General features: G+C 47.9%; 1 protein-coding gene across 3 annotated transcripts in view; it reads left to right on the forward strand.

Annotated features, from left to right (window-relative positions):
• Positions 1–11573, forward strand: part of FGFR2 (fibroblast growth factor receptor 2) — a 146703-nt gene that overhangs the window by 31527 nt on the left and 103603 nt on the right. For 2 of the 3 annotated variants that reach the window (XM_012001070.1, XM_012001069.1), the window contains exons 3-4: positions 8370–8636; positions 9505–9582. The exons of the other annotated variant lie outside the window; for it this stretch is intronic. In XM_012001070.1, the coding sequence (XP_011856460.1) occupies positions 8370–8636; positions 9505–9582 (345 nt within the window). The remainder of the gene's footprint in view (positions 1–8369; positions 8637–9504; positions 9583–11573) is intronic. 3 annotated transcript variants of the gene reach the window in all.

Below are 11573 nucleotides of genomic sequence, written 5' to 3' on the forward strand. Positions count from 1 at the left end.
TCAAGCTATTCTCCTGCCTCAGCTTCCTGAGTAGCTGGGACTACAGGCAGGCACCACCATGCCCGGCCAATTTTTGTGTTTTGAGTGGAGACGGGGTTTCATCATGTTGGTCTGGCCGGTCTTGAACTCCTGACCTCAAGTGATCTGCCTGCTTGGGCCTCCCAAAGTGCTGGGATTACAGACATGAGCCACCGTGCCTGGCCTCCATTTCCTTTATTTCTTTCTGCTGATGAGTTCTGATGCCAGCAAGACCCAGATTGTGCTGTAGGAAAGAGGGGGCTGGGCTCTTCCAGAATTCCTATCTTGCAGAAATCTCTCCTCTGTTCCTATGGACAGAGAATTGGGTATTCACCAGTTAAGACTTCTTACTGGGACAGGGTGTGGCCACTATAGGACATCTTCCAGACTAAGAGGGCCAGTGGGGGCTACTGAAACAGGGAGGACGGTGGCGGCCACTTACTTGTCATGTGCTTTGTGTGCGGTGACTATATAGCAATATTTGTAGCCGGACTCTGTTTCCTCTGTAGAGACTCTGGCAGCTCTACAGCCATGACATTTATCCAGTACAAGGTGGCAGGAGGTGTGGGAGGGCACCAGGAACCCAAGGCCGTTTTACTACCCCTCCCCCAGCACTCCTGTTACAGTGCTTGTGGGAGTCCCAGCTGTGCTTCTAGGTAAGAACGGGTTTCTTCCTGCAGCCCACAACCCTGACAGGACATGCCTCCTGGCGGTGTGCTCCTAACCTGCCTCTTCTCTCTGCCCCCTCCCTCTTTCTCCTCTCCCCTTCTCCTCTCTTTCTTCCTCTTCCCTTCCTCTTCTTTCCTCTCCTGCCCTCCGTTTCTCTCCCTTCCTTTTCCTTCTCTCCATCTCTCTTCTCCTTTTCCTCCCTCTCCTTCTCTTTCTTCCTTCTCTCTCTTCCAGAGGAGTCTGTTCAGGGATTTCTCTCTGTCTCCCTTTCTTCTTCCTGGAGGAATGTGTTTAGGGATTGCACACCTCTGACTTTGGAGGAGGGAGAAACCTCAGCGGGATGTGTGCCAGGGCGACCCCACCACATCCTTGGAACTAGGATGATCTAGACGTCGGAAAAGACACCATCCGTGGAAAACCCCGGAAAAGGCTTAATTTGTGAAAAGTAATGGAGTGTGAGCTATGCCGTTGGTAGAAACTGCTGTTTTCTTCCTTAACAGTTTAAATCTGTCATCCGTTCTCCATGAAGTGATTGGACGGGGCAAGACTCAGGTTTCCCATCTGTTCTCTGTTTGCATTTGGGCGCCATTTCAAAAACCACACGGGAAAAGTTTATAGGCAAACATTATAAAAAGTGACAGTCTGAAGTGCTGCTATCGCTGGTTTGGCAACGTCAAGTGTTACCTGAAATAGCTTACCGTTTCCAAACCCTTTCGCTGTTTCAACTGTCTCAAGACAACCCTCCCGCTGAGATGGGTGAGAAGTCCAGCTGGATGTGTGCAGTGAAGTCACATAAGTCACAGCCTTTTTTGACTTTTACAAGATTTCCCCCTCCTGGGGCTATCCTCACATACAGCGAGGATTTTTTTCTCTCTGTTTACTTATAGAGCGGGAAATTCATGCAGCTTGTTGCTAGTGGCAATCCGTGTGATGTCACATGGAGAGGTCATGACCTCTACCGTGATCTGCTGAGGGGCTCGGAGAGTCAGGCAGCCCCTGCCTCAGTTTCTTTCTTGCCCCAGTCAGAGGTCCTATGAGTTCCCAAGGAATAACAGGATGGTTTTCTTAGGGAAGGAAGGAGGCCAGTTCAAGGCAGGAATTACTCACAGGCTATGTGCCGATGCCTGTTGTTATTCATACTATTTATTTATTTGTTTGTTTGTTTGAGACAGAGTTTCACTCATGTTGCCCAGGCTGGAGTGCAATGGCACAGTCTCGGCTCACTGCAACCTCCAACTCCCGGATTCAAGCAATTTTCCTGCCTCAGCCTCCCAAATAGCTGGGATTACAGGCACACGCCACCACGTCCAGCTAATTTTTTATGTTTAATAGAGATGGGTTTCACCTTGTTGGTCAAGCTGGTCTCGAACTCCTGACCTCAGGTGATCCACCCACTTTGGCCTCCCAAAGTGCTGAATTTACAGGCATGAGCCACCATGCCTGGCCTATTTATTTATTTTTAGAGATAGGTTCTCATCTCGTTGTCTCACCCAGGCAGGAATGTAGTGGTGAAATCATAGCTCAGTGCAGCCTCTGGGGCTCAAACGAGCCTCCTACCTCAGCCTCCTGAGTAGCTGGGACTACAGATGTTTATCACCATTCCCGGCTTTTTTTTTTTTTTTTTCATTTTTTGTAGAGAAAGGATCTTACTATGTTCCCTAGGCTGGTCTTGAACTCCTGACCTCAAGTGATTCTCCCACCTCGACCTCCCAAAGTGCTGGGATTGTAGGCATGACCTACTGTGCCTGGCCCATTTGTTTTTTGATTAGCTGTACAAGTACCTGTCTCTCTCTTTTTTAAAGTATCAAAACTTTTTTTGTTTTTTTTTTTTTGAGATGGAGTTTTGCTCTTGTTGCCCAGACTGAAGTGCAATGGCGCGATCTCACCTCATCGCAACCTCCGCCTCCCAGGTTCAAGCGATTCCTCTGCCTTAGCCTCCCAAGTAACTGGGATTACAGGCATGCACCACCATGCCTGGCTAATTTTGCATTTTTAGTAGAAACGGGGTTTCTCCATGTTGGCCAGGCTGATCTTGAACTCCCGACCTCAGGTGATCTGCCCACCTTGGCCTCCCAAAGTGCTGGGATTACAAGAGTGAGCCAGCATGCCCGACTGGTTAATTTTTTTTAAAAGAAGCTGCTTGTAGCTGGGTGCAGTGGCTCACACCTGTAATCCTAGCACTGTGGGAGGCCGAGACAGCCTGAGCTCAGAAGTTTGAGACCAGCCTGGCCAACACAGTAAAACCCCGTCTCTACTAAAATACAAAAAAAAAAAAAAAAAAAAAAAAAAAAAATTAGCCAGGCGTGGTGGTATGCACTTTTAATCCCAGCTACTCCAGAGGCTGAGGCAGGAGAATCGCTTGAACCCAAGCGGCGGAGGTTGCAGTGAGCCGAGATCACACCATTGCACTCCAGCCTGGGTGAGACAGTGAGACTCCATCTCAAAAAACAAGCTGCTTGCTAACATGCTGCTGGTACTTCCCAAGTATTTGAAACTTCTGGGAGAAAATTCACATGGATGCAACTGAGCCTTATGCAGCAGGGCTGCGGTAGCGTGACCGTGGTAGTAGAAATGAGTGTTGAGCTGTGTCCCAGGAAGGAGAGTTGGTGCCTTGTTTGTTTATCAATTTTAGGAAACAGTGACAAAGAATGTCCAATACTACTGTGAAGCTGGCTTGCTTCTTTTCGAATTTTAATTCATATTGTGAAAAATACATGGAAACATATTTTCTGTCTGTGGAAGCCTCTGAAAGAGCATTTGTGCGTAGCAAAGCAGCTTCTGGAACCTTCTCCGCATTGCGTTTTGGCAGGAGATGAGGGGGATGTTGGGCTGTGCACCCCTGGTGGATTCTCACAGGAAAGGTGAAAAGTATGCCACAGTAATGGGAGAAAGTAAATCCAGGAAGTGTTCACATGACTATAAAAGGAGTTATGTACATTTCCTGGGGGGATTCTTTGCTCTTTCACAGAGCAGGCTGTGCAGCCGGGTGGAGTCAGGGAGAGGTGGTCCGTCCATGGGGGGTGACCAGAGTTAGGGAGGCCCCTTTGGGCCTGCAGGCACAGAGGGGATTCGCAGATTGTCCTGGCTCCGCACGGCCTGGGGCCAGGTCAGTACAACAGTGGGGAGGGACGTGGAGGGCTCGGGGAGTGCATGTTTGCAGGGAGTGGGCAGCGGCTCAGGTCACCTGCAGCATTCAGACCCAGAAGAGAAGCCAAGTCCTGAGGACGGCAATTGGACCCAAGGACACAGGCAGGGGCAGAGCTCCTTCCACTGAGCCAGCTGTTAGGGGCTTGTGTTCTCGGCCCCCCTGGCTGGGGTTGTCTCTGATATGTGCCGTGTATGCTGAGCCCTGCAGGCTGGGCTTGGGGGGCCGCTGGGTGGCCTGGGAGGCTACCAGTGTGGCATTTGGCCCCTCCCCAGTGTATGGCCCCACCCCATCCCTGCCTCTCTTCTTACTTACATCCTCTTTTTATTGGTTCTCCCCAACCTCTTTCTCTCTTTTGTGTTTATTCATTCATTCTCCCTAACATGTGCTTGCAGAGTCTTCTGCGATACCCAGGGATATCACTGGCGTGTTTACTAAAGGCACTGCTGATCCCCAGATGGGCCTTTTGTGAAATGACCACTGAAGGGGTGGAGGGAGGAGTCCTTGCTTTCTCAGTTTACGAAGACAGCAGTTACTGGTTTGAGACTTTGAAGACAGGATGGCTTGAGTTTTATGGATAAACATCATTATCTCATTGGTGTATTTTAGGGGGTGATTTTTTTTATCCTTGAAACTTGGATATCTAGATGACAATTTTGATCTGGTTTTACTGGGATAAAAAGCAGTTTTAGTACATCTAGTCATCTTAACTGTCCATTGAGATGGGACTCCTGTAAAATCACTTTGTACCTGGAGATAGCAATCCAAGTGTTCCGGCTGGGCGCAGTGGCTCATGCCTGTAATCCCAGCACTTTGGGAGGCCAAGGCGGGCAGATCACAAGGTCAGGAGTTCGAGACCAGCATGGCCAATATGGTAAACCCTGTCTCTAATAAAAATACAAAAAGTAGCTGGGTGTGGTGGTGCATGCCTGTAATCCCAGCTACTTGGGAGGCTGAGGCAGTAGAATCACTTGAACTTGGGAGGTGGAGGTTGTGGCGAGCCGAGATCGTACCACTGGATTCCAGTGTGGGCGACAGAGCAAGACTCCGTCAAAGAAAGAGAGAGAGAGACCCAAATGTTCTGTGATTATCCTCTGCAAACCGTGGTGCTTAAAAAATTATGACAAGCGTGTTCTGCCTTGAAGAATAACAGTAATAGTGGCAGTCCTTAGCCCAACACGTTGTAGTTGATGACCAGGTTCATCTTCATTGGCTCATTGGAATCTTACCAATAATACCAGTATTTGGGTACTCTTACCCTGCAATAGATGGGGAACGCCAGGCCAAGAGGTTAAGTAGGAACGGAGAGGCGTGGGAACTCAGGGCTTCATCCTCTTCTCGTCTAGGGCAGCACCCTGCACCAGGCATCTCCTGTGTCCAGGTCCGAATAAGACATAGGTCCTTGCTGTCCCCTGTTCTTCCTCCTAGAATGGCAGGTGGTAGTCCAGCAGCTCAGATACCCCAGTTTCAGCAAGATTTTGGGGTTTACTGATTTTAGGTGAAGGAAAGGGTTCTCAGTGAAAACACTTCCCTTTAAAAACAGGAAATCATACATCATAACTCCTGCTTTGCCCGGAGAGAGATTTTTTCTGCATCACCATTGCAAATACCTTGCTTATCTCCCCCCCAACCCCCATGCAGTCTTAGAGCATTCCACTGCGTGACACAGGGACATGGTTGCACCTTATCTGAGGGTCAGGATGGAGCAGATTGGTGTGTGGGTCCCAGGTGCCTCCCCTGTAAGGGAGGGAAGCTTTGTTGCTTCTGCTCAGCAGCTGCCCTGGTGACCAGTTCTGGCTGAGAGGAAAGTACATTCCATAACATTCCTGGTGACTTACTGATCATGTGACGTTGTCATAATAGACATTGATCATTTTATGACCCAGACAAATCCAATGTAAATTCATTCTAACATGGTGGGTGCTGTTTCAGCAATGAGTTGTTGGAGACCTGGGACTCGGAGGACATCTGGTCCTTGCCTTAGCCAGCTGTCAAAGGGGTTGGACCAACAGTGTTTGGGGCCCCTTCAGTTCTCATGTTGAGTGAATCTGTGACTCTAGGATGTTGGGAGTGGGAGATGGGCTGAGATTTGGGGCCAGACTGAATCCCTGCCCTCTTCTCCTTCTCATATTTCTCTTCCTTTCTTTTTTCTGTTTGGTCTCCATAGTTTAAAGTATTTCTATTAGTCACTCAGTTCAGCTGCATTTTGACTTAAGCAGCCTTGAGAGGCCTGCTCTAAGAGCCTTCAAACTAAGTTTCCAGCATCTTTGAAACTTCGCTTTGTCCTTTACTTCTCAGCTCAAATGCCTGTTCTTGAGAGAAGTCTCTCTGATCATCTTATACAATAGGGACTGAAACACATTTTGTAGGGGCAAGATGGCAAATATTGTAGGGCTTGCAGACTGCAGGGTCTCTGTTGCAACGACTGAACTCTGTCCTTGTAACACACAAAAGCAGCACCAGACAATAAGGTATGGGCATGGCCGTGTTCCAATAAAGCTTTGTTTACAAAAACAAGCTGTGGCTGGCTTGGCCCGTGGGCCATCACCTGCCACCTCCTGCCGAAGGACCAGCCCTCCCCTGCCACTGCTGTGTGCACGTGCCCGTATCTTGCTGTGTCCTTCTTCCTAACACTTAAGCAAGAACACTGTATTTTTTATAGATTTTGTATATGTTGTCTGTCATTCCTACCATAATGGACGATCCACAAGTGCAGGGTCATCTTGCTGTGGAGCTTCCAGAATAGGCTTGGTGTATAGTAGGTGTGCAGTAAATAATTGTCGAGTGAGAAAACAAATGTTAGAAACATAACCTGCCTGTCAGCTGGGCTTTCCTTGCTTGCTTTGGGGTGCGTTTGTCCATGTTACATTTAGCTTCTGTTTTCCTCCTTTTGTTGTGATTCTCTCTTTGTGTTCACGTGCTAGTTGGCATCTGGGGCTTGGCCTGCATGCCTTTGGTGATGCCCCTTTGGGAAGCCCCAGGCCTCCCGTGTGCTGTTGATGGTGGTGGTGAGGGGATTTCTTGTCCTTGATGCATGTGGCCCTTTCACAGCGGGACTGAAACACAAATTGACCTGATTTCAGTCTCCTATGGGAGATTTGTCCTTCGGAGGGGTGTCTAGGCAAAACAGTTGCCTTTGATCCTGCCCTGATTTGGTGCTGTCTCAGTGCTGGGAAGCTTTGCATTTTCCAGGCCTGGAACTCTGGGTCCCATTCACACTTCTCACTGGAGGGACGAAAGCCTGCTTCTTGGGCCCTCGTGGCCACTCCAGCCGGCAGCTCCAGCTGCTGTTACTAATAAACGCCAATGGTTTCCCCTCAGCTCCAGTGGAGAGGTTGTGTGGGTTGGATCCTTGTGGGTTCCATCCTGTGCTGCATATCTGGGGACTGTGACCTGGTTCGACATGGCCATGTGTATGCCAAGCAGGATGGGGTTGGTGGCGGGAAGCACGGAGAACCACGAGACCCACGCCTTTTCTCTAGGGTCTTGGTGTCTCCTCGGGGAGGTAGGATGCGTTCATGAGAATGTGACACATCCCATGCGCTAGCGAAGTGGGCAGGTGTACGGTGGAGGGGGAGGGAGCCACTGCACTTCCGCCCAGGGTGACTGATGCAAGGTGACCCCCATCACAGAGGGCCCTACTTGATTTGGGCCTTGGAGGGTGGATGGCAGGGAAGAGAGGGAGGAAGGACTGTCCCTACAGGAGAAGCCTGGGACGTGTGTGGCGGGAGTTGGTGAGCAGGGTGGGACAAAACTTTGTCGTGTGGAGTTGGGGGCCCACAGCACCCAGCGGCTTCATTTCAGGATCCCTGTAAGTGCAGTGGAGACCGCCTTGCAGCTGTCTGGGCATTTTGCTCTTTTTGTTTTTGGTGTTAAGGCCTCCAGGCTTTTATCATTTTGAGGTAAACGGCGGGTCTCAGCTCACCCAGCACAGAATTAGTTAGGTCTCTAAACCCGCAAAGTACTGATCTGAACCTGAGAGCTCATGAAAACTCTGGGTGGCAAAAAATCTTGTAGGGGATCCCTTAGTTTTCCTTGAGTTTGAGACATTTCATTTTAAGAAGCTTGGCCTTGGGACAACATACCAAGTCTAGCACAAGTAATTAAGAGTGTATGTGTGTGTGATGCACAGTCACGTTTAACGTACAAATGTGAAAAACTTGGCATTCTTACAAATAAAACATACCACAATGACAGATTTTTGCAGGTATTACGGTGCAAGCACACTTTGGCAATCAATTTAAACATTTTCTTGTGGAATATCCGTCCATGCTATGGTTTGGTTTGTTTCTAAAGCCCTGTAGGATGTGGAAACTAAGTCAGGACAGATTTGCTGGGGGTATCATACCTCTGGTTGCTGTTCCAGATACTTCCTGACTTCCTGGGGCTTGGGGAGAGGTGGATGCCTGCTGGGGCCATTTGCAAAGCAAGAACAGCTTCTCCTGGGAATAAGCAGCCTCCACTGACCTTTGTTGGACGTTCTCTCCTCTCCCTCCTTCCCATCTGTCTCCATCTTCTCTCTCCCACCTTTCTGCAGAGCCACCAACCAAATACCAAATCTCTCAACCAGAAGTGTACGTGGCTGCACCAGGGGAGTCGCTAGAGGTGCGCTGCCTGTTGAAAGATGCCGCCGTGATCAGTTGGACTAAGGATGGGGTGCACTTGGGGCCCAACAATAGGACAGTGCTTATTGGGGAGTACTTGCAGATAAAGGGCGCCACGCCTAGAGACTCCGGCCTCTATGCTTGTACTGCCACTAGGACTGTAGACAGTGAAACTTGGTACTTCATGGTGAATGTCACAGGTGAGTTGGCCCGTGAGCCCTATGCTCTCTCTTCTCTGTAGCCATTATGTGATTTACATTTTTTTGGCCAAGTGCAAAGGTAGCGAGATCTCTAATTGGATGCCAGGCACACAGCTTCATAGTTTTTGAAATTCTTCTTTGGGACCTGGTGCACCAGAAAGGCCAATCATTAAGAATGACAGAGCTCTTGTGCACAAAGTAACATTTTTCTTAAGATAGTACGCTTTTATTTAAGGAAATACATGGTTTTTTCTTTCTCTTTTTTTTTTTGGTACCACTGACATCTGTGGCATTTAGAATATAGGACTGAAATGTGGATACTCAAGATTTCTGATTGGTTTATTAAAGTTTGAGTTTCTCTCCTTGATTTCATTCTGTGCAGTGAGCAGGACAGAACAGGCGCCCTTTGTGGCTGAGTTTAAAGTTCTGCTTTCAGAATGTTAGTTGACGATGACAGGGGCCACACAGGGACTAAGTTTTGTCAGGGATCAATTTATTTCTTGAAGGGGACCCGCATACTGAAAGGTTAGTGTTGGAAAAAGAGTCTTTGGGCACTACACAATTGGTAAATTTGTCAGGGGCTTGAATACTGTTTGAAGCTTGAAATCCAATTCTCGTATATCCAATTTTATAGCCTGTTTAAATAGCATGAAAACAGAAAACATTGAGAATCATAACATAGACCAACTGTCATCATGGAGGGAATATTTAAGCCATTGAAACTATCTTAACTAAACACAATCCCAGGCTCTTTGCGAGGGTTCCTGGGTTGTTGACTTTGCTATGGAGAAGGTCTCAGTTGTAGATAATTGCAACCTCTTTGCTTTGCAAAAAAACACATCCATGGAATATGTTCTTTTGCATACAGATGCCATCTCATCCGGGGATGATGAGGATGACACCGATGGTGCGGAAGATTTTGTCAGTGAGAATGGTAACAACAAGAGTAAGTAACCGCCCGGCTCCGATGGCCCCCGAGAGAGGAGCATGGAGGGAAGTCCTGCCTGTCACCTGTCTTCTTGTCGACTCTTCCGCACCATGCTGTGTCCCGCAGCCCTTGCCTTTCCCCGCTGTGTCTACTTTCCTGACTTTCAAACCTGAGAATAAACCACTGTTGCTGCACAGCCTTCTCTATCGTTTGTCCTTTCTTCTCGTGTCACTGGTCATTCGTTTTTCAAAGCAGTTACTGCTTTCCTTTCCTTGATTTTTCCTTTTCCCTTTGGCTTCTCCCTATTCAGAGACATAAAAATAGTAGAACCACGTAACATCTTGGTTTTCCCTGTAATCACTGATCGTGCTTGGTTTAATCCAGTGGTGCGTGACTGGGGCAATGGCCTATTTTTGCTCTCCCGGCACAATGGGCAATATTTGGTCGTCACAACAGAGGGTGGGGGTGCTGGTGGCCTTTAGTTGGGGAGGGGCCAGGGATGCAGAGCACAGCCCCATAACAAAGAATTATCTGGTCCAAGATGTCAGTTGTCCCTAGGATGAGAAACCCCGGCCTCCTACAACACACACCTCATGCTGAGTGGAAATGAAGGACGTGTGCCTTACTTTGCAGACCACGATTGAAAAAGGGACCCAAAGGTGGTTTGCTTAATGAGGGCCGTGAACACTGAGTGCTAACACGAGAGAGGCCATTGACTTGCGAGGAAGAACATGGCATAGCCTCCTGGAGCTGGGCAACCTGGGTTTGAATCTTTCTCCACAACTTCTGAGTTGCTCATTTCACTTCTGTGCCTTAGTTTCTTTAACTATAAAGTGGAGAGTAATAATAATAATAATAATAATACCTTCTGGGATTGTTATGAGGATTACATGAGTTCCTAGTTGTACAGTGCTCAGAAGAGTGAGTGCTTGTAAATGTTTATTCAATAAAGACAATAGAATATAGCATTACTTGCATTTTCCAATGACTTGGCTGGAATGTTCCTAAAGTGTTTGTACATGGGGTATTGGGGTTCTCTGCTTATATGGTATATTCTACATTTTTCTTAAAAGGATTTTAGTCAATTTAGTACATTTAAACAAGGCCTAAGTAATATACCACACCCGGCTAGTTTATGTATTTTTTTTTTCCCCGAGACGCCATCTTGCTCTGTCACCCAGGCTGGAGTGCAGTGGCGTGATCTCGGCTCACTGCAACCTCCATCTCCTGGGTTCAAGCAATTCTCCTGCCTTAGCCTCCTGAATAACTAGGACTACAGGGGCCTGCCACCACACCTGGCTAATTTTTGTGTTTTTAGTAGAGATGGAGTTTCACCTTGTTGGTCAGACTGGTCTTGAACTCTTGACCTCGTGATTCACCTACCTCGGCCTCCAAAAGTGCTGGGATTACAGGCATGAGCCACCGTGCCTGGCCTAATTTATGTATTTTTAGTAGAGACAGGATTCTACCATGTTGGCCAGGCCGGTCTTGAACTCCTGACCTCAAGTGATCCACCCACCTTGGTCTCCTGAAGTGCTGGGATTACAGGTGTGAGCCACTGCGCCTGGCAACACTTTATTTTTTAGAGCACTTTTAGGTTCACAGCAAAATAACGAGGAAGGAACAAAGATTTCGCATATACTCTTCCCCAACACATGCATAGCCTGTCCTGTTATCAACATCCCCGCCAGAATGGTACATCTGTTCCGGTTGATGAACCTGCACTGCCATCATTATCACCCAAAGTCTGTGGTTGACTTTAGGTGTGTAATCATACAGTCTGTAGCCTTTAGAGATTGACTTCTTTGACTTAGTAAGATGCATTTAAGTTTCCCTCATGTTTTTTTTATGGCTTGATGGGTCATTTGTTTGTAGCACTGAGTATTCCATTGTTTGTATGTATCAAAGTTTATCTATTTACCTACTAAAGGATATCTCAGCCAGGCACTGTTGCTTATGCCTATAATCCCAGCACTTTGTGAGGCTGAGCAGGTGGATCACTTGAGAAC

This window comes from Mandrillus leucophaeus, unplaced genomic scaffold (genome assembly GCF_000951045.1).
Source record: "Mandrillus leucophaeus isolate KB7577 unplaced genomic scaffold, Mleu.le_1.0 Scaffold65, whole genome shotgun sequence".
Lineage (NCBI taxonomy): Eukaryota > Metazoa > Chordata > Mammalia > Primates > Cercopithecidae > Mandrillus > Mandrillus leucophaeus.